This window comes from Otolemur garnettii, unplaced genomic scaffold (genome assembly GCF_000181295.1).
Source record: "Otolemur garnettii isolate 467f Iridium unplaced genomic scaffold, OtoGar3 scaffold00008, whole genome shotgun sequence".
Taxonomy (NCBI): domain Eukaryota; kingdom Metazoa; phylum Chordata; class Mammalia; order Primates; family Galagidae; genus Otolemur; species Otolemur garnettii.
This window is the reverse complement of record NW_003852403.1, coordinates 542,444-565,665: the sequence shown is the minus strand read 5'-3', so window position 1 is coordinate 565,665 and position 23,222 is coordinate 542,444. Positions and strand designations below refer to the sequence as shown.

General features: G+C 45.0%; 1 protein-coding gene across 1 annotated transcript in view; it reads right to left on the bottom strand.

Annotated features, from left to right (window-relative positions):
* Positions 1–23,222, bottom strand: part of GRID1 (glutamate ionotropic receptor delta type subunit 1) — a 731,600-nt gene that overhangs the window by 227,937 nt on the left and 480,441 nt on the right. The window contains exons 7-8 of the mRNA XM_003783500.1: positions 15,897–16,058; positions 14,369–14,488 (exon numbers count right to left, since the gene is read on the bottom strand). Of these exons, the coding sequence (XP_003783548.1) occupies positions 14,369–14,488; positions 15,897–16,058 (282 nt within the window). The remainder of the gene's footprint in view (positions 1–14,368; positions 14,489–15,896; positions 16,059–23,222) is intronic.

Below are 23,222 nucleotides of genomic sequence, written 5' to 3'. Positions count from 1 at the left end.
TTTTTTTTTTAATTTATTGTCGGGGATTCATTGAGGGTACAAGAAACCAGGTTTCACTAATTGCATTTGTTAAGTAAAGTCCCTCTTACAATCCTGTTTTGCCCCAAAAGGTGTGGCACACACAGAGATCCCACCCCCCTCCCTTCTTCCCTCTCTCTGCTATTCCCTTCCCCGCTCCTCTCTCCCATTTTTAAATGATAACATCTTAGAAATAGAAAATAGAATAGATTACTGATTGTCAAGAATATGAAGGGCAGGGAGATATGAGGTAAGTACATGTGTGAAATAGTAAATGGGGAAATCTTTCTGATAACAGAATTATTCTGTCTTGACTGTAGTGGTGGATACACCAACTCTCATGTGATAAAACTGAATAGAACTAAATTCACACAAACACACAAATAATGAAACTGGGGAAATGTAGATCTGAATTAGATCCCTGGGTTACATCAATGTTAATATCCTTGTTTTGATATTGTACAACAGTTATTACAAGTTCTCGCCATTGGGAGAAACAATAGGGTCTCTCTATTATTTATTATAACTGCATGCTAATCTCAAAGTAAACAGCTAATTAAAATCATACAAAAAGAAAGATAAATCAGAAGGGAACCATAGCAAACATTGAAATATATTATTATATATTAAATGAAATAGTGTGATATGGTATTGATGCAAAGAAAAAGAAATGAGGAGCATCAAACAGGAAAAAAAAATTAGTCAACATAATTTATCATATTAAGGGGAAAAATAATAAAAATTATATAATTATCTGCTTAGATGCTAAATAGCCTTTGAATAAACATGATACTGATTCTTGACAAAAATATTTGCAAACTAGAAATTCAAGGGAATTTTTTTAGTCTGAAAAAAGAACAACCAATATTAAGTAGTAAACATAATATAAAAGGTTGAATTATTAAAAGCTATCTTGTGGTATCGAGAACAAGGATGCCCACTATTGCTATATCCATTCAACTTCAACTAAAGACCCTAACTGGTGCATTACATCAAGAGAAAGAAATAAAAGAAATAACAATTAGAAAGGAATTCTTAAAATTCATAGAGGACATGATTGTGTATATAGAAATCTAAAAGAATCTATTGGGGGCAGCGCCTGTGGTTCAAAGGAGTAGGGCGCTGGCCCCATATACCAGAGGTGGCAGGTTCAAACCCGGCCCTGGCCAAAAACTTCAAAAAAAAAAAGAGAAAAGAATCTACCAGTAAACTAGTAGAATAAATCAGAAAATACAGTTTTTTCAATAGAAATAAGTTATATATACAAACCTAATTATATTTCTATGTATACACAATAACAAGTACAAAAATCAATTTGAAAAATTGTTATGTATGCTATAATCATAGATATCAATATCTAGGAGTAAATCAAAAGTTAGTCAAATCCTTACAATAAAAGCTACAAAACTTTCTTGAAAGAAATTGAAGATGCCGTACATCAAAAGAGGGGTATACAATATTTACGAATTAGATTATTAAACATCAGTAAGATGTTAATGCTCTCTAAACTGATCTAGAGTCAACACAGTCTCAGTCAAAATCCAAATTTTTTTTGTGGAAAATGAAAATTTAATTTTAAAATTTATAAGGAAATGCAAAGAGTCATGAATAGTCAACTCAGTCTTTAAAAATAAGTACAAAGCCTGCCTGCATTTTCTTCTCCCAACTGACCCTGGTACTTTCCCATGTGGTATTACAAGTTCTCGCCATTGTGAGACACAGAGTAAAGGATAGGGTGTCTCTATGTGGTTGGGTGAGCCCCCCTCCTCTTGGGAAATGTGAATAACAAACCACCTTTCAACAGCAATTATCTTCTGATGTGTTGGCTGAATAATAAAACTGCCATTTTATAATGCACTCAGAATAAATAATCTAAAACTGTATACAACAATAATAATGAATCTTTGAGACATAATGTCAGACAAAAGAAGTTACAGAAGAGTACAGAGTATTTGACGTCATTGATACCAAGTTAAAAACAGGAAAATTAATCAATGACATTAAGGGGGCACATCCATTGGGGGGGCTGCTAGTGATGTCTTTGATGGGACTGTTGACTGTATATTGTGTTTACCTTGAAAATTCACCGTGATTCACTTAAGAGTTAGGCATTTTTCTGTGTGATACCCTTCAGTTTACATTAGAAAAACCACAAAGAATTCGGTAACAACTCTATTCAGAATAAAATACAGAGCATTCCAGAAGCAGAAAGAATAAAAATAAATTATCTAACACCTCATAAAAGGAGTTTAAAAAAAAAAACCAATAAAACAAATACTAGGCCGCAGACACAAAAACAGAAATCAATTAATTAAAGTAACATAAAATACAAAAATATTGATTAAACAAATTAGACTTAGTTATTTAAGAAAAATCAATTTTACAAACTTCTGTTAAGTCTAATAAACAAATAAAGGGGGCAACACAAATATATAATAGTCGGATTAAAAGGGAGACATTTCAGCAGCCAGCTATTTTAGAAACTATTTGCAAATACTATGTAGATGTGTAAGTAATGAATTTGAAAATGTCAGTAAAATGAAAGATTTTCAGGGAAGCAGATTACTAAAAATGACTCAATGAAAAGTATTAAAAGCTACTTGTGGTATCAAGAACAAGGATGCCCACTATCACTTTGCAAGTGATATTTGCAAGATATTAAAGTAATAGCGCCAAAATCAGCCACTAGCCCAGGTAATTACACAAATTCCTTCCAACTTTCAAGAGTTTCATCAATATAAGTGCAAAAAATGAGCAATTCTGCCTGGCACGGTGACTCATGCCTGCAATCCTAGCCCTCTGGGAGGTTCAGGTGGAAGGATCCATTGAGCTCAGGAGTTTGAGACCAGCCTGAGCAAGAGACCCCATCTCCACTAAAAATAGAAAAACCAGCTGGGTGTTGTGGTGGGCGCCTATAGTCCCAGCTACTTGGAAGGCTGAAGCAAGGGGATCACTTGAGCCCAAGAATTTGAGGTTTATGGGAGGCTATGATGCCATGACACTCTCATGGGCCACGGTGACCCACATCCCCAAGGTGATGGAATGAGAAAAAAAAAAAAAAGAATGAGCAATTCTTTATTTATGTTATGCAAAGCACACAAGCTGAACACAGGCATCTGAGACAGAAATGATGTGAATGTTGCTATGTATGCACTGAGAGGAAAACCCCAACTGCAGTACCAAAAAAGCCAAATGTGCATGACATGGAAATGGGAAGCCAGAACCAACCCCTAGGAAAGGACCCCTCACTTCTAGAAAAAAGACACACATTGACCATAAAGTTAGCTGTGGTTTTTCATATATGTCCTTTATTGTGTTGAGGAAATTTCCTTCTATTCCTAAACTCTTAAAAGTTTCTATCAAGAACGGATGTTGGACTTTGTCAAATGCTTGGTCTGCATCAACTGTGATGATCATGCAGTTTTTCTCTCTTATTGAGTCAGTGTGATGTATCACATGGGGGTTGATTTGCACATGTTAAGCAGCCTTGTATACCAGGGATAAATCCCACTTGGTCATGAAGTTTAACATTTTCAATATGCTGTTGGATTTGGACAGGATGTTTAATGGTTTCAGTACGTTGTTGGATTTGGTTTACTAATATTTTATTGAGGATTTCTCCATCACTGTTTATCACAGAAATCAGTCTATATTTTTCTTTACTTGTGACACTTGTCTGACATAGGTATCAAGGTGGGGTTGGCCTCATAACATGGGTTTGAAAGTAATTTCTTGAGCTCTGTGTTTGTGAATCTTTCTAAATGTAAAGTATAAATGTCTTAACACAACAACTAAGAAAATGACATGAAGGCTATGCTAACCAATTGGATGAAAGTATTTCAAATTGTATATAGAAACAACACACTGTACATCATGAAAGTATTAATGTACACAGCTATGGTTCATTAAAAAATAAAAAAAAGAGGTATGAGTGCTTCTCAGTTGTAAGTGGGAGCTAAATGATGGGTACATATGGTCATACAAAGTGGTACAATGAACATTGAAAACTAAGAAGTAGGTCGGGTGGGAGATGAGTGAGGGATCAAAAATTACCTATTAAGTACAATGTATACTATTTGCATGACAGGCACGTGCTAAAAGCTCTGACTTCACTATTATACAATTTATCCACCTAACAACCCTATAACGCCACTGAAATTTAAAAAAACAAAACCAAAAAACTTTCTTTAGAATATGTACTTGGGGAAAAAAAAAAGGAAAAAAGGGTTGGTATTAATTCTCCTTTGAATGTTTGGCAGAATTTGGCTGTGGAACCATCTGGTCTTGGGCTTCTTTTAGAAGTTTGTGATTCCTTCTTCAATCTCTTGACTTTTTATTAGTCTGTGTAGGCTTTCTATTTCTTCCTGACTCGATCTCAGTAGGTTGTTTATTTTTCTAGAATTTTTCCTCCAAGATTTGTTACTAAGTAAGCATGTCCACTCTCAACCCTTCTATTTAACATGGTACTGGAATTACTACCAAGAGCAATTAGACAAGAGAAAGAAAAAGTATCCAAATCAGAAAGGAAGAAGTAAAATTATCTGTTTGCAGATGATGCACTCCTGTAGTAATAACCCCCAAAGTTTCTACACACACCAAATAAAGGCTACTAGAACTAATAAATGAATTAAGGAAATTTGCAGAATACAAATACGAAAACCAGTAGCATTTTTATACAGAAATAACAGAAAATACAGCTGAAGTGAAAGAGACATCAAGAGAACAATTCCATTCATAATAGCATCAAAAATACATAGGGGTTAATTGAACCAAAAAAGTAAAAGATCTCTACACCAAACACAATAAGACAGTGATGAAAGAGATTGAAGAAGACACAAATAAATGGAAAGACATCTTGTTTTCACGAATTAGAAGAATTAATATGGTTAAAATGTGCATACTACCCAAAGTACTATACAGATTTAACACAATCCATTATCAAAATCTCCATGACGTGCTTCACAAAATATGAACAACAATCTTACAATTAATATGAAATCTTAAAAGACCCTGAATAGTTAAAAACAATTTTGGAAAAAGAAAAGTTGGAAGTATCACACTTCCTAATTTAAAATTAGAGCAATCAAAACAGTCTATGACTGGCATAAAAGCAGACACATAGCCCAGTGGAATAGAATAGAGAGCCCCCAAACAAATCTAAATATAACATGCCCAACTAATTTTTGACAAAGTCATTAAGAGAATATAATGAAAATAGAATAGCCTCTTCTATAAACGGTGCTAGGAAAACTGGATTTCCACATGGAAAACAATCAAATCAGATTCTTAGCATACATAATACATGCAATCAATTCAAAATAGACAAAAGACTTTATCAATATAAGACCACAAGATATAAAACTTGTAGGAGATAACACAGGGGAGGAGATCCCAACCATGGAGTGGCCTTGGCAATAAATTTTTTTGGAGGGGGGTACCACACCAAAATCTCAGGCTACAAAATCAAAAGTAAAGAAATTGGGGGATATCAAGCTTAAAACCTACTGCACAGCAAAATCAAAAAAACAAAACAGCAGCCTAAAGACTCGGGAAAATACTTGCAAACCATATATCTGACAAGGCGTTAATATCCAAAATTGATATTTAAAAAAGCACTGACACTACTTAATAGTGGAAAAACAGATAATCTGATTGAAAATAAGCAAAAATCCTGAATAGACAGTTCCCAAAAAAAGATATGAAAAGGTGTTTACTATCATTAATCATTAGGGAAATGCAAATCAAAACCACTACCCCTGTTAGTATGGCTATTAACAGAGAGTCAGAAGATAAAAAATGTTGGCGAGGCTATCAGAAAAATGTACATTGGAATAGAGATAGGTATAGCAATTATGGAAAACAGTGTTCAAGTTTCTAAAAAAATTAAAAATAGAACTACCATATATTTCAGTAATTCCTTTTCTGGTCATATATCCAAAGGGAATGAAATCACGGGCTCATAAAGACATCTGCATGTCATGCTCACTGTAGCATTTTAGCGTTCATCACAATGCCCAAGATACAGGAACAATCTAAGTGTCCATTGACAGATGGGTACAGAAACTTTGTTGCACACATGCAATAGGATATCCTTGAGCCCTAAAAAAGAAAGAGATCTTGCCCTTTGCCACAACATGGATGAGTCTGGAGACATTATAATGAGTAAAGTAACCCAGAGACAGAAAGATAAATATTGTATACTGTCACTTATTTGTCAAATACACAGAGAGAGAAAACAAAGTAATAGTTATCAGATGAGTATGTGTGTGTGTGTGTGGAAATCTGAGGATACAGGGATAGAAAGTTGCAGATATATAGGATGAATATGAGCTTTAATATATAACATGATGACTATAGGAAATAAAATTCGATGGTGTATGCGATTCATACTAAATGATTAGTTTTTAGCTGCCCTTCCACAAAAAAGGGGGGGTAACTGTGTGTGATGACAGGTATGCTAAAAATGCTCCACCACAGTAACCTTGTCACTGTCTAGATGTATTTTATCATATCATGTTGTAGACCTTAAAACATGCTCAATGAGATTTGGCTAAAAATAGAAAAGAAAAACATGAATATTCTATGAAAAAAAAAAAAGAAGACTCACAGAAAAGAATAAATTCTTCCTAACTGCTTTCTGGGACAGCTGGAATTACCAATCATTCTGAAACTATGAGAAACATGAAGACCATGCCCTGAGAATAGCCAAGCAGAAAGATAAAAAAAGACCCCAGCTTTTGATCTGGCCCTGAATGGCTGAATTAGCCCAACGCTGAAGCCACCCTTGGTCCTGGTCTCTTTCATGTGACACAGGAAGCCTTCCTCATTGTTTAATCCCTTTGAGGTGGACATTCTGTGACTTGCAGACAAGCACATTCTAATAATGCACAAAAATGAATTAAATTTATGCTGAGAGGAAAAAAGAGAGAATAAAAAGACTGACAATTTTAAAAAATCAGGGAGAAGATATGCAAATTTTAGTCTAGTATATAGGAAAACATGGTATTCAAGGCAATGAGGTAAGAAAGGCTTACTATATAAAAGGCAGTGGGGACCATTTAGTGAAAAACTAAAAGTTAGGTCATATCACAATTTATCACAAATCGATCACAGGTAGATGGCAGATTTCATTGAAAAAAATCAAACCACAAAATTAACTAAAGGAAAATATGAGTAAATGGTATTTACTTTGGGAAAGATATTGCAAATTAATAATCCAGTTATTTGACCACATACATTTTATATATTTTGTTTGTTTGTTTGTTTTGTTTTATTTGTTTTGGCCGGGGCTGGGTTTGAACCTGCCACCTCCAGCACATGGGGCCGGAACCCTACCCTTTTGAGCCACAGGCGCCACCCACATTTTTAAATGCCTCTAGGTAAAAATATTTTTAATTCAAAGACATTTTATTGCAAAAAAATATTTGACACAAGTAATTATTGATACCCATCTGAAAGAGAGGTTATATGGTTTATAAGAAAAATTTCACCCCAATATAAATGTGCAAAGGCCTTGAGGCATAATTTACAACATGCAAAATACAAATGATGAATAGATACATTTTCAAATGTATAATCTCATGAGCAATCCAAATTTAGCTCATCTTTTTCATACTGCCAGCAAATTAGCAAAAATAATATGTGTCAATCAATTTTTTGAGCATAGGATGTAACAGAGACACACTACTCGTATATGTGAAAACTATTAAGCCTTCTATAAACAATTTGAAAATATGTATCAAGCAAATTGAAAGCCTAAAAGAATTATTATTCTTGGTCTGGTAATCCCACTTCTTCAAAAATACAGTAAGAGAATAAATAGAGGTATAATTCAAAGTATATGTATTCTGGATGTTTGTGATGTCTTTATTTTTACAATAATATAGCAAAAATGACTAAATACTAATATTTATCATATAGGAAGAGAAAATAAATGATGGCTGCCTTAAAATTGAGTAATGTGTTCCCATTAAAAAAATCACAGTTGTAAAGGAGAGTGAAAGAAATGAGAAAATACTCGCAATACAGCATTTAGTGGGAAAGTCAGGATGTAGAATGCATCTACCACTAACAGCCATTTGATAAATACACATATCACTATCTCTATCTCACTTATGGAGGAAGAAAAAAAATAAAGAAAAATGCACCAGAAATGCTAACAGCATTTATTTCTTGGTTTAAGGATTATAGCTGACTTTTATATTCTTCTTTTCATTTATCTGTATTTTCTAAAGATTCTACCCCAAATGAGCATGTATTGATGAAATGCTACTTAAAACGAAATGTTTAATTGCACCTTTTCCTTAGCCCTTTGCTCAGATGAAGCCACAGTGTTTGTTTTGGTTCTCGGCTCTGTCAAAAACAGTTCTGCACAAGGGTTCAGAACGGTTGACATTTTACTTGGGAAATACGCTGGATGAATGTTAATCCACCAAGGGACTTAAATTTTGTTCTCTGCTGCGACTCCGTGCGCGCGGCCAGAGTCTCTCTGCGAGCAGCTTAATAGAGACACCCCGCAATTCTCAGGCCAGGTCCTCCAGCCCCACCTCCACCCGCACCCCCTCCTCACTACTGTGCCCACGTCCAGGCTGCAGCCACCAACTGCGGCAGCCACCAGTAAAGGCAGCTTCTGCTTCATTACCAGAGTTAGCCTCTTCAACCCGGCTTCACCTCTTGTAGCTTCTGAACCTGGAAAATGTGGGACAATTTGTAACATAGTGCCGCAGCCTGGGCGAGAATGTTAATGATGTACTTTCAAGCTGGGGAGGATTGGGGTCCTAGGGCGTGGCAAACGCTGCGTGACAAGCGATTATTACTCCGTGAAATCAGCAGCGGCCATGCTCTCCCCGGGACATGACATCGAGGGGGGCATTTGATTCCCGTCCAAAGCCAGCTTTTATGAAGAATCAAAATTGACAGAGAAGATAGGAGAAGCGTCTTAAACTAGTAAAGAGAATGAGGCTTTTCCATTTCCCAGGGAAATTGCTGGAACAGGGAGGCCAAGCCCAGGGCACTGGTGAAACTATTAAGTGCAGACCCAGGCCAAAGGGAAGAGACTGCGACACCTTAATGCTGGCTCTAGGGGCAGAGAAGGAACCTGTGGGCAGGGTGGGGAGAGGTGTCCGAGTGGGGGAAGGACTGGGTCCTCCACCAGCCCCATTCCCAACCCTCAGAAATCTGACTTACAGGTCTAACACAGCCACCCGCTTCTTGGGGTTACATAATCAAATCTTCCCCATCTCTAGGCCTCAGTTTCCCAAATGAAGCTGAGGAGAAAACCACAGAGATTCAGACAATGAGGAGAGCCTCAGGAATCCCTACCCCAAATCCCTGCCTATTACAACCACCACAGTTGTGCTTCTACAACTGTTTAACATATTTTGGTCCCAGTAAGATTCTGCTTCACCAGACTTGGGCCAAGGAAAATCAGCCCTGTTCCCTCATGCCACATCAGAGTCTCTCACGTTGGGATGCAAGGCAGAGGGCAAACCCACAACCTCTCCAGATGCTCCCACCCACTTTCCCACCACCCAAAGAGACTCACTGCCTCCACCCAGCCAGTGAACCTGGTAGATGCCGCCTATGCATGGAAAATGAGGGTCAAATGGCCTGTGGGCAGTTGGCAATTTTCCCAGGGTTTTGCTGCACCAGGAACACTGGGTTAGAAGGGAGTGATTTCCCCACACCATTAGGATGGAGAAGGGTACACAGCCTCAGCAATCAGGTTATAAAAAAGGTTTCCTCAGGGCTGTTAACTGGTGCTATCACCCAGGCAAGTAATTTTGGGGGTGGGCACACGACAACCATGGTTTCTTTCCTCCATTGTTCTCACCAACACTGAAACATCCCTGAAAATATATCCAATCAGAAGTGAAGTTCCACAGATCCCTCTCAGGCGCTGGTCTTTGTGAGGAGTGGACATCTCCTTGCAGGCACAGAAGGGGAGTTTGGCACTGTCCCAGCACACAGAGCTTAGTTAGTGGTACCTGCTTCTTAGGGCTGCACAGAAGGCTCCCATCTCTGGCCCCAGGCTTGGGCACAGGGGTGGTGAGGAGCTGCAGTTCAGGGCAGAGGGCTCCACTCTAGGCTTGCAGGCACCGCTCTGCTCCATGGAGCCTGAAGGAGACATGTTCACAGAAGGCGTGCAGCCCCGTGCGCCAAAGCTGCTGCCCCATGTGACGGGGCAGAGCTCTCACCGCTGAGTGCTGCACAGTGCCAGTGCCCCCACTGACCCCTCTATTCCATGGGTGCAGGCTCACATTACCTGCACCTTCCATCTGAGGAAAGGAAGGTTCAGAAAAGGGGAGCAGCACACACTCAGGAGAGTCAGGGCAGGGAGTGATATGTACAATGCCCCTTTGTACACAGTAGATGCTCAAAAGTTCCTGCCTCACTCCCTCTTCTCCCTCCAAGACCTCCCACACACCCCACTTTGGAAACTCTACTACAGGTGGCTTCCAATAGACCTGTTAGAGCTCACGTCATGAGGTGAGGACATTTGCACGGACAAGCTCATTGACCCTCCTTTGGAGAGTTCTGTCTGCACAAAGAAAAACAAAGCCAAGTAGAAATTTGTGGCACTCCTATTGCAGTTCTGACTCCTGAAAAAAACATCCTGCCAGTAGGAAGAAGCACGGACACCCCCCTCCACCCTTGCCAAGACAAATAGGAGGCCAACTCCTGTACCAGCTGGAAGTGAATTCCTAGCAACCCCTGCTGCTGGTGGCAGACCCGTGCCAGACAGCTCCAAGTACAACACAGACAATTAATATTTTGCTTGGTGTTACACAGCAAGCTGGTGACATGGACCTTTGATTTTGCCATCCAGCGTTCCCTCAACAAGAATGTACTTCCAGGATGAGATAATTGAATTAGTATTTGTCCAGTGCCCTACAGTGAAAGACGATCACCCACTCCCCCTACCCCCCCACCCCGGATGAAGGGGCTGAGTAATCCACAGTCTCTGGGTGCCACCTAATCTAAAACATCTGGGTGACTCACCCTCTCTGAGACCTCCCTCTAAGGTATTTAGTTTAAGAAGATATCCATTTGTTCCCTAACTTAAATGAGTCCTCTTGGTTTAAATATTAAAGAAACTACTTGGTCTTTGTCTGGTTTTGTTTACTGCATTTTATTCCATTTTTACATATAAGTATAGATAGATGCACATATACAAATACATATACATATAGAGATATGTGATATATATATCATCTTTTCAGGCCCTCCCTGCCCAGCATAATGCACCCAGGAGTCTGCCCTGTGGTCCCTCTAGCAGCTGTGCATTCTGCGTGGCCAAGAGAGCTGTGATTTCGGCGGCTCCTCAGATGGCTGATCTTCGCACTGACTTTGTATGGCTTAAAACCCTACCTTCAAAGTTGCCACATACTCTCAGCTATTTCCCCCCTTATGTGAATAGCCTTTGTTTTTAAGTCACCCTGATTCCCAGTCCTCCCTGTCCATCTTCCCCTCACAGTCCCATCTTCCGCCGAGAACCACGGCTCAGCCCTGCCTTCAGTGGTGCCCTACCCTGTGGCACCTTCCTAATCCCCTCTCCCTGCTTCATCTGAAACCCTCCAGACCTTGCTTTAGTGCACCCTGGGCCTGAATAACAAACATTTGCTAAGGTAAATCCCGTTCCCTGCTTTCCAGATAACTTCTCCTTAACAGTGATAAACCGCCAGGCAGACAGATAACAACTGGGATACGCAGTTATTAGGGGGAGATTTTAAAATGAAAAAGGATACATTTTAAAATAAAGCCCACTTGAAAATCAGTTTCCCTTCTCAACTCAATTATGTGTAGACCTCCTGCTCAGAGGCTCCTTATATACACGCAAAGATTCCAGCTCCCACAGCTGCAGGGTTTTGAGGAGTGTTGCCTTGGCAACACAGAAGGCACAGGCACCTGAAACAGGAAGTACAGGACACAGTGCCTCCTTGCTCAGGCACCTGGAGTGGCCAGCCAGACCCCCAGCGTGGGGCTCAAGAGTCAGCTGCCTAAGACTGACCCCCATGGTTAAGAGTCCTGCCCGCTGAGGAGTCTTGGCATTAGAGCTGAGCAGAAAGACAAGGGGTGAGAGGTAGCAAAGGAGCCAGCAGGCAGGACATGACTGTCACTCACCTCGGAGGAACACTCAGGATACAGGCAAGTACCCCAGGACCCTGGCAGCTGCTGATGTCACTTCAACAGGCAGTTACTCTCTGCAAGCTCCTTCATGTCGGTGGGACTGAGACAGCTTCCCCTTACCAGGTAAAAGTCCCAGTGCAAGCCACCTTATCTTGCAGTAGTGACCCAAACCAATGCTGACCCCCCACTACTAGTCCCCAACAAGCCTCCCAGCTTTGAGCCTGCCTAGCAGACAATAGAGTCCTCAACATTGCAGTCCACACCCTGGCCCTTCAGAGGGTCACAAGATCATCACAGGACAACCTCTCTAGGACACTACTAGTAAACCTCTGAGCTCCAACATGTCTCCAAACCACGTGTGTCAACCATTGTGTCACAGCCAATTACTGAACCTCCTATTATTTATGGAACCAGCCATAGACTATAACCTCCATCACAAGACTGCCTGAGAGTCTCCTCCCTCGCCACCACATGTGGGTTGGGCCCAGGTCACCGGACCTTTCCCTGAGGAGCCTTCCTTCTCATAGTATGTCACTGTTGAGCTCTGTGCCACCCCTTCCCTGCTCCCCAGCTCTCCCGCACTCCACCCTCCACACACGCATCCTTGTATTCTTATCTTGCAAAGAAGCCTAGACCCTCAGTACCCAGTGTCACTTAGTCCCTGCCTGCCCCTCTACCACCCCCAGCCATGCTGGAGGCCAAGGTAAAGGCTCTTTGAGAAGGGTTTGTCCAGCCACTGCTGAGAGCTCATAATTTGCAAGGACTGTCCTTCATCTCCCAGGCACTGTCATTAGTGGGGACAGCTTCCTCCCAGGTGTATAGAAATGCATGTGTGTGTGATGTGAGTGTGTGATCACACGAGCCCATGGCTGAGCATATATGTCCATCAACTAACACGTTCATTCTTTCCTGAGAAGCTTGAGCTCCTGATACCATAAGCACACCCACCTCTTCCCTGACAAGCACCTGGGTCTCCAATACAGGCCATTTCTGGGAGCACACCCAACTCAGCCGGATTGGCCAGGCCCTGGGCAGGCAGTCACTGGCCACCCCCGATGCCCACCATCACTCCACATGCACACAGTAACCCCAAATGAATCTTTCATTTGGATAATTGCCCCAACACCTTGCTTGCCATACTGACCTCTGAGTGCTAACCTCTATTAGACTCTTGGCTTCACAGGTCTCTCGTAACTTTAGAGGTCCCCACTCTGGATGAAAGGCTACCTCTCTGCTATCTTTAATCTTAAAAACCTGTCCTCCACCCTCCACAAGAGGAGGAGGAAGAGGCAAAATATCACTGGAAAGACCCCAGGTGTACCACCTGTATCTGCACCAAAAAAAAAAAGCCAAATCTCACCCTGAGTTAATCAGCTCACCTTCCTCACTGCTCTGCACTCCAGCACCCCCACTCCAGCACCCCTCACCTTCCTCACTGCTCTGCACTCCAGCACCCCCACTTATTTTTCTGTTCAGGGTCTTGTCTCACTCCTGGATCTGGTGGACACTCTGGCTGCAATCACTCTGTACAGCCTCAGCACTAATTAACCCTTGTCCCCATGATTCGGCTGTCTTTAGTGCTCCCGGAAAACATGTTGTTCCTTCCAGACTCCAAGTGGTCCCACTGCTTGTACCAGTTATGGCCAGGCTCCCTGCTATATGCTAATAGACTACATTGGGGCAATTTCTGTTTGGAAACCGCTCCGTGCCTTCTCCCCAGCATCCCTGCTAAACACCAGCCTGCAGCAGCGCCAACAGACAGAGACCGGGACTGGGATTTCCTGGCCAGTGAGCAGTTGCTGAGAACCCGGAGGCCCTGGGCCCCTGCTGTTTTCTTTTCTTTTCTTTTCTTTTTTCTTTTTTTCAGACAGAGTCTCACTCAGTAGCCCTGGGGTTGAGTGCCATGACATCATAGCTCACAGCAACTGCAAACTCTTGGGTTCAAGTGATTCTCTTGCCTCAGCCTCCCAAGTAGCTGAGACTACAGGCACCCACCACAATGCTTGGCTTTTTTTTTTTTTAAAGATGAGGTCACACACTTGCTCAGGCTGGTCTCAAACTCCTGAGCTCAAGCAGTCCACCCACCTTGGCTTCCCAGAGTGTTGGGATTACAGCCATGATCCACCGTGCCCGGCCAACCCCTGCTGTTTTCAATGGCACCCCTGCTGTTTTCAATGGCACCACAGCAGTAAGACCAGGAGGTGGGGACCTTGACGCTTACCTTGCGCATGTCTTTGCCAAAGGTCTCGCTATAGGTTGTGCCAAGGATCTCAAACTGGACATAAGGATTCGAGCTGTCCTCCCGAAACTCCATCACTCCAGTGAGGCCAGTGATGTGGCCCTGCAGGAGAGAGGAAAAACCAATGGAGGTGGGGAAAATGTGTTTGGGGTACAGAAAGGAGTCCCAAAGGCTAGGAAGAAAAAGGAAGTTGTCACCAAGGGGTAATCAGGCTGTGGACGGCTGTAATGAGGACAGAGTGGCTGGCAGGCCTAGAGCCTCCGAGCAGGATCTTATTCCCCACACCATTGCTTGCAGGGGGAATCCCTGAGGCCTGCAGTCAATATGTTTAGAGGCCCTGCTATGCTCCAGGCACAGTGCCAGCCATGAGAGTAAAGAGAGACTGACTGCTTTATCCTCCCCCTCCTGAAGCTTAGTCTTCCTCTTGCAACCTGCTCCAGGGGCTTCGCCTGACCCAGAAGGAAGTCAAAGGTCAATGAGAACAGGTCAGACCCAGGGCACTGAGCGCAGGGTGGCCAGAGGGAGCATTGGAGGCCAAACCCAACTCAAGTTCCGACTTTGCCACCTGTGCCACCTTGGGCACACCGCCCATCTCCCAGCTTCAGCCTGAGCTAATTAGCTCCACATCACAGAGCCTGCAAGGACTGAAGGAGAAAACACGTACAAAGCGCAGCATCTGGCACATGCTGGCTGAGATCCCCAGGCCTCTCCCTGACAGCTCAGTGGGCAACATGGAAGCAGCAGACAGCAGGGAGCTTAAGGGAGCCACAGTGAGCCCCCTTCCCTCATCAAGCCTGGGGTGGGAACACCTCACCCAGCCTCATCTCCCATAGTCTCTATGAAGCAGAGGGGCCCTGGCTCTCTTGTGGGCTGAGTAGATTCACACCAGCGTTCACTGCTATTGAAACCATGTGCAATTTATTGTGACTAAAGCTCCTAACATTATAGATTTCCCTAAATGCTCTTTTGAAGCCTCCGAAAGCCAATTCACTCTAACAAGTCTTCCACGGGTTCCTCAATTCACTTCAAATCCTGTCTTCTAACTTGGTGTAACTCCTCCACACATGGGACACTTCACAAGTAAAGAGTGTGTGCACACACATCACAGACATGCACACGCACATGCTGAGTTCCTAGCTGGTCAGCATGTGGCAGGGCCTGCTGAGACCACCCACCTCTCTTGGAGAGTGGCATCCCACATGGTGGGGTATCTGGAAGACATGGGATAGGCAGCTGCCTCCATTTTTCACTTTCCTGAGACCTTGAACAAGTTATTTAACCTCTCTGAAGCCAAATCGCCTCATATTAAAATGAGACAGTAATATTAGCACCTACAATAGCCTTCAGGTTCTGGACAGAAAGAGCAGCAAGGAAAGAGGCCAGGGCTTGCCAGTGAGGCCACACAGAGAGCCCTGCTCCAGGCCAGCTGCTGGAGGAGGCAGGGCATGGGGGCTATGAGGAGGGGTCTGTCTTTGGCCTTTGCCCAGGGAGGGAGGTCCCTCACACACACCTTTTTGATGGTGTCCAGCATGGACCGCCCTCCATTCCACGGCTTGGTGGACTTCCGGATGCAGTTCAGGCTGGCCATGCTGTGCCACTTCCGGTCCTCCAACTTCCTGTGGAAGGCGTTGGCCAGCATCAGAACACTGTCGTACAGGTAGAGGTTGGAGATCTGCAAAGATAGGGGTGGTAAAACCCTTTCCACGGGTGCATTTCTAAAGTGCCAGAGAACCTCGCAGAAAGCTGGGGAGGTGTGGGATGCCAATACTGAGATGGGGTGCCCCACTTCTGTGCCAAGATCCTGTGGCTTCCAGGTGCTCATTCAAAAACCCAGTCCCCCCCCCCCAAAAAAAAAACCAGCCCAGTGCTGGAGTCCTGAGTAGGCTAAAACTTTGCCCTGCCTTGGAAACAAGAATAGGAGGCACATCCACATATTACAAAGAGAACCAGCATGGGTAGCCCCTGATTGAGGTGGGCATGTAGACAAGTCACCTGCTCAGGTAAGAAGGAGAGAGAGAAGGAAGAGTGGAAGCCAGGGTAAAAGGATTAGTGGGATGAAGGGAAGGCACAGCATTTGCATGCAAAGGTATCGAGGAGCAGGGCCAGCTAGCGCAGTGTTCACCAGAGTTTTCTGTAAAGGACAAGACAGTGGAAATTTTAGGCTTTGTGATCTTTTGCAATTGCTCGGCCCTGCTGCTATAACCTGAAAGCAGTCAGGGACAACATATATGCAAACAGGTGCAGCCACATGACATAAACATTATTTGCAGAAACAGGCTATGTGCTGAATTCACCCTGTGGGCCACTGTCGACTGACCCCTGGGTCAGTGGAACTGAAAACAGGTGGAGATGACTGTGCCAATGGCTTTGGTGGTGAAGGGCAAGATGGAGAAGAAGGCAGGGAATGAGCCATGCGGAGGCTGTGAGATGTGCTAAGAAGGAAAACAACAGAGGAGACTTTAGGGAGAAGGATGCCCTGGGTGGGTCTGTGAGCAGAAGGCTGGTGATCAACCTGGGCCTCAAAGTGAACACTCTGCTGGCTGGCTGTGCCTAGGGTGAATGGTGGCCTGAGTGACCACCTGGCAGTGAGGAAGGTGGTTAACAAGTGGTAGAGATTCCACTGTCTACTGTGCAGTGGAGTCACAGCCACCCAGGGGAACACGTTTGGGATTTGCGACTGTGCCCATCTGAAAGCCAGCCCTCTGCTTAGCTGTCTGTGGTGAGGCTGGATCATGAAGGAGACACAGCCCCATCCCAGAGCTCTGGAGAGTAAGGCCATGAGAGAGAAGCTGGAGTGACAGTGTGAAGGACGTGGCTGCAGTGTGGGGCCAATCCACCATGGGATCCAGGGGTGCCCAGGTCCAGTTCACCCTCCTGACTGTGATTTCAGAAGGAGAAACAGCATGATTAGCACCTGACTGAGCCGTGCATGTAGACAATGACCTGCTCGTGTGAGGAGGATGGAGGAAAGAAGGAAAAGCTCAGGTAGACCCCACCCTGGATGCGCAGGAAGGCCAGCACCTACCCTCTCAGGGGCCCAGCAGAAGCCCTCTGCGGGGAGAAGGGCAGCCCTGTTCTCAGATGTTACCCTCCCACCAGCCCAGTTGTCCTATGGGGAATAGGGGCACACAGCAGAGGAGGAGGAAAGGAGGTGACGAAGAGAAATTGTCCAACCCTGATCAGGTGTGTGGCCCCCTGCTGAAACTATTGCACAAACAACCATCAGCCTAAGTGGGTCAAGGGGACCATGCTCTGAACACCTGAGCAGCAAGTAGTCTGCTAAAAATATTTCAGAAAAACAAAATCACCAGATAAAAATAGGAAGCTATGTCGGCCTTGCAGGATTCCTGGGAAGATCAAATAGACTCCTTGGGCTGCAGAAAGAACTCCTCTGCCCCAGCTGCACCACCCACCACTCCCCAATATGTCCCAGCACCCCAACACCTCCACCTCTTGTTCCCTGCATGCACTTTCTTTCCTTACATGTCTTAATCTGAGTCCCCCAAAAACAGAGCCCCAGATGGGAACTTGGGTGGTGAGAGCTCTCCCCAGCAATTGGAGCTGAGGTCCAAGACACCTAATGTGTCTCACCTGTCCAACCACCCATGCTGGCCCATCCCACACTGTCACATCCAAGCAGAGCTGACCATTTCCCCAGTAGATGTCCCCATGCATGGACCATTGTTGAGGAGCTCCATGCAGCCTGCCACTGTCCTGGGTCCTTTCAGTGACCACTGTGGGCCCTATGCCCTATGCCTTTTCCATGCTGGAGGTCCCACTCCCTGTTCCTGACAGCTCCCCAGCCCTCAGCAGCTTTCCACCATTCCAAAATTGCTTTGACACATCTTCTTCCCCACTGGAAAACAAACCCAAAATGGAGATGTTGTAAGTGTCTAAGGTAAGCCACTCAGAATTTTAGAACTGGCTTGGATGGGTTTTTTTATGCCCAAAAGAACGACTTGAAGCTGAAGAGTCCTTGATGATGTAAAGATTTCTATTCTCAAAACATTCATAGGTGTCCCAGCCACCCACTCAGAGCTGATGCTATTTAGCCAGCTGGGAGCCTCGACCCACACCCACACCTATACACATTCACACATCAGAGCAAAGCCCACAGCACAGTCTCCCCGGTGGCCCAGACCAGAGCCTGAGGGAATTTCCTTTATCCCTCAGCACTGCTGTTCACAATGAATTAAGGTACTTAACAAATATATGAATGCAGGGAGGCCTGCAATGAAGAGGAAAGAGCAGGATGTGACTCAGAAAGGCCAAAGGAAGCCCTCAGTCCTCCCACAAGTGTGTCTGCTTGGAAGGGTGGAAGCACTGCAGGTCACAGGGACAGGATTGAGCAATGCTCTTTTCCGGGCACACGGAGGCCTCCCAACGCCCTCATGTCATCCTGGATGCACCCCTTTCCTCGATGGGCTACATGCTGTCAGTTCATAAATGTGCTTCCTCCACAAACCTTGAGCTCCCTAGGTATTATCTCTAGAACCCAGCACCTCCCAAGGCACATGGCTGGTGCTCAATGTATGTTTGATGGGAGGATGCAGGTGGGTACACGTATGCATGGATGCAAGGATAGAGGGAGGGATGGATGAATGGATGGATGGATGGAGTGACGGATGGATAGACGGATGGATGAGCTGCTTGTGGATGAATGATACATATGGTGGTATCGATGATGGAAAGATGGCGTGATGGGTGGATAGATAAATGGATGGGTCGATCTTCTGCTAAGAAGATGCCTACAAATTTGTTTTACAAAAAGAGAAAATATAGTAAACAGCAAGAGAAAGAGATCTGCTGCCTCCAACTTTCACTTGGGGGAAGCCGCCTTTGTTCAAACAGCAATTTGATTCTCATTTATCGCCTACTCAGAATGTCTTCTTGATCCTCCCTTGGAGCTGTTTCCAATTTATCCTGCCTCGTCTCCTGGTAAGACACTGTCTCCAAATTTCCTCCTGCCTTGGGCAGAAGCTAACGCTCCTGTATTGATCCGTGAATTCACTGTCTGCTCCTCAACCTCAGCATCTTCACTTAGGTGAGCTGGGCTGTGCAAACAGAGAAGTCAACAGTCCACTGGTGGGGAAGCAGAGGGTGGGGAAGGCCTCACCCTCACAGTCTTGTTGCCCAGAGAAGGGATTGTTGGAGGAGAAGATCAAGAGGAAATGGTAGAAAGGCAGAGCTACCAGATCCTGAAAAACATAAAAGAAACCTTTCCTCGGGCTGAGTACCAGTGTCAGGGTTGATCACGCCAAGCCTGTGAGCCAGGAGGTGAGGCTGGAAGGAGAGAGCCTCCCAGATGCAGGGACATTTCACTCACCATCAACCAGCAGAGGCCCATAGCTCAGGCTGGAGCCACAGGTCACAGGGTCTGAGAAGGGTCCTCTTCACGTCTCAGGCAAGGCACAGCATAGAGTTGATGGGCAAAGCAGATTCTGCCACTATTCAAATGCTCGTCCCTGTAGGAGGGAGCCCTGGGCTCTGGGCAGCCTAGGAACACTGCAGCACAAAGCTATAGAAATCATGAAAGGCGAGGGCAAATTTTAGAGGCAAGACAGGTCAAATGATCAAGGCCAAGGTCATGGCAGAGGGAATACCTGGCTGCACAGCAAATGACCTGGAACCAGAGTAGAGACTCCGGAAGTAAAGTCAGAGTAGACAAGAGCGAGAGGGGGTAGAGGGGGCCATGCTTTTCCTGAGAGCCTGTGGACACCAAGTGGGAGAGAACTAAAAGTCGGACTGAGTGCTCCATTTAGCTCCCACAGAGATTTATGCCAAATTCCTCTTTCATTCATTGTCCATCATATAGTACAACCCTCAGGCTACTGTGTGAAGTTTGGGCAGGTGGCCCAAGAGGACCAGCAAGGGCTTTGGATTCGTGACAACCTCGGCCAGCCCTGTTCATGGTTGGACCCCCTAGTGTCTACAGCAGTTCACAGATATAGTAAGTACTCGGTAAATGTTTCCCAAATGGGTGAAGTAAATCTCCACCCACACTCCCTTGCTGGGTCCCTGGAGAGGTGCAGTGTGGCAGCCCTGATTTACTCGCCTGTGAAATGCAGATGGTGATACCCCTACATGCCAGCTACCGTCCTAAGCTCTTTGCATGCATTTTTAATTTTAGAGAGAGAAGAGATGGAAAGGAATGGGAGGGGAAAATAAAGGAGCTAATCTGGCTCCTGACTTTAATGTTAACAAGCTGAGGGTTCATTCCAGGGTGTCCCCAGTAGCTGGGACCCGACACAGGCTCTGACACCAGAACATGAGGACACTGGGAAAGTGAATTCATATCTCCCAACACCGTTCATCCTCTACCCCAAGGCCTCGTGTCCCTAAGGCCTTCCAAAGGCATGCAGGGGTTGTGTCTGGCTTCTGTAGCTTGTGGGTCAGAGACTGAGCAAGAATTAGAGCTGAGCATTAATCCCTAGTCCCGTTTAAAATCTGCTCACCTGGTCACCTGGGCATGTCTTTGGCTTGTAGCTGCTGAAACACAGCCACCACTGCCACAGGGCTGCCTGCCCTAAGGTGTTGCCAGGGCACCCTTTGAGGGAAAGGCCACTTCTCCCACCCCTAGGATGTTCCCTAACAGGTAGAGATACAGGAAGGCCCAGAGTAGGGTCAGGGGAAGCTGACTCTGGTTCTTGAGAGGGAAGTGGTATGACCCATTGCAATCACAGGCTAGACACTAGCGCTATGGGGGTGGCTCAGCCCAGGAGTCTTTGGCACAGCGGATCCTGCAATGAAACCACTCAGGTTTGCAGAGGAAGTGGGGGAAGGCAGGCTGCACACGTCTAGAACAAGGGTCAGCCATAGTCCGGCACCGTGCAAAGTGTATGCTCTATACTCTGCCTTCTGAACCCACCCACTGCACCTCAGAGGTTTCAGCCCAGGGAAGCCTCCCTGATGTCCCCACCAAATGGTCACCTCCCACCACTGCAGTGTGGCTCAGGCATGCTCATCTCTCCCTAAGGAGACAGTAACCACTGGTTCCTACATATCTAGCCTTGGGCCCTCCCTTTCCACACTGCATGGAGTCATCTTTCTGGGGTGCCCTGCTGGCTGCCCTCCTCCCAAATCACATCCCAATACTTCTCGCCTCCCACCCCGTGCCTCAGGCACACTGAACTCGGCCCCAGCTCACCATATGCCAGTCTCCTAATCAGCATATGCTACAAAATAAAGATTAAAACTCCCTCTTCTGAAGAGAATGTTTGTGAGAATGACGAGAGAATATTTGTGAAATGTCTAACTTAAGAACCAGCTCATAACAAGTGCACACGTGGGTGTGTGTAGAATTAAGGAGAGGTGAGTGAATAGTTCCAAGCATGTTCTTGGAAGTGCTAAGGTAAAGAGATCATGAGGCTTCTGCAAAGAGGTTGCCTCTTAGAAGATGACGATGGCAGATGGAGGCCACACTGGGGACGGAGAAAGGAGTTGTGTGTGGATACAGTCCTTGTGGTACTACTCATCTCCCATCAGAATTCAAGGCTGTGCACTCCCACAAGATGAGAGGATCCTGACGAGGCATACATTTTCAATGTTAATTACTCATGCAGGAGGTGGGTCCTCAGAAAGGTAACAGGAAATAGGATGCACCTCAGGGTGGCAGAAGGGAGAATTCAGCCAGCCAGGAGCTCTTGAGAAACCAAGTAGACTAGACTCTTGGCTGCTGCATACAGACCAATCACAGGAAGTCGGCTGAGTTCCAGAAATAGAAAAATAGACTTTTTTTTTTTAAGTTAGCACCAGAATTCCCATTACATCAGTAGCTGTATTTTATTTAGGAATATACCTTGTGTCAGCAGGAGCTAAGGCTACCAGTAAGACGGTTAGATTTATCTTCATGAGAAAATGAGAAGAATATGCTTTGGAGTCAAGACCCCGAGGAAGAACATACAGGGAGGACAGGGAGGCAGCAGGATGGAAGGGTGATGGGGCACCAGGGCCAGGGCAGCAGTGTCCAGGGTCACCGAGCATTCCCTAGAGGGAGGGCATATGGAACATCAGAGGCCATTTGTGCAGCGATGACGCAAATGTCTCACCCAACCCTCCACCACGAGTAATACCATTTGCGAGATGAACAGGCTGCCTTAGTTAGCAGCCACTAGGACACAATACTATAAATTGGCAGGCTTATAAACAGAAATAAACAGCTTATTTCTCATAATTTTAGAGGCTGAAAAGTAAGACCTAGGGGCCTACAGATCCCATGAATGGTGAGGTCCCACCTCTTGAGTCATACATGACACCTTTCTTCTCTGTTTTCATAAGGTAAACAGCACTACTTACCCCATAGAAAAGCACTAATCCTATTTATTAGGGCTCCACTCTCATGACCCAGTCTCCTCCCAAAGGCCCCACCTTCCTAATACCATCGCCTTGGAGATTAGGTTTCAACACAGGAATTCTGGGGGGACACAAACATTCGGACTATAGTAGGTGTCTTGTGCGGATGAGATTTGTTTTCCTGTTGAAACCAGGAAGGCACTGATTGTTCACCTGGGTAAGCACAGGGTGACACAGAGGTAATCCCATGTGAAGCCTAGATATTCTACTGGGCTTTTACTGAGTCCTCAGCACAGGATTAGGACCAGAGGTGATGAAAATATACGGCCCCCATGAAATGTGCTGAGCTCTTCAGGAGCACTGTAAGCTGCCTGAAGGATGTGATCTCTTAATCCAGCTGCCAGGAGGATGTGATCTCTGACCCCATCATGGTGGAAAGGAGGGGCCCTGGAGGACAGGCAGATATGCCCATTATGCTGGAATGGGGGCCCCAGAAGGACAAACAGGTGCACCCATCACACTGGAAGGGGGGCCCTGGAGGACA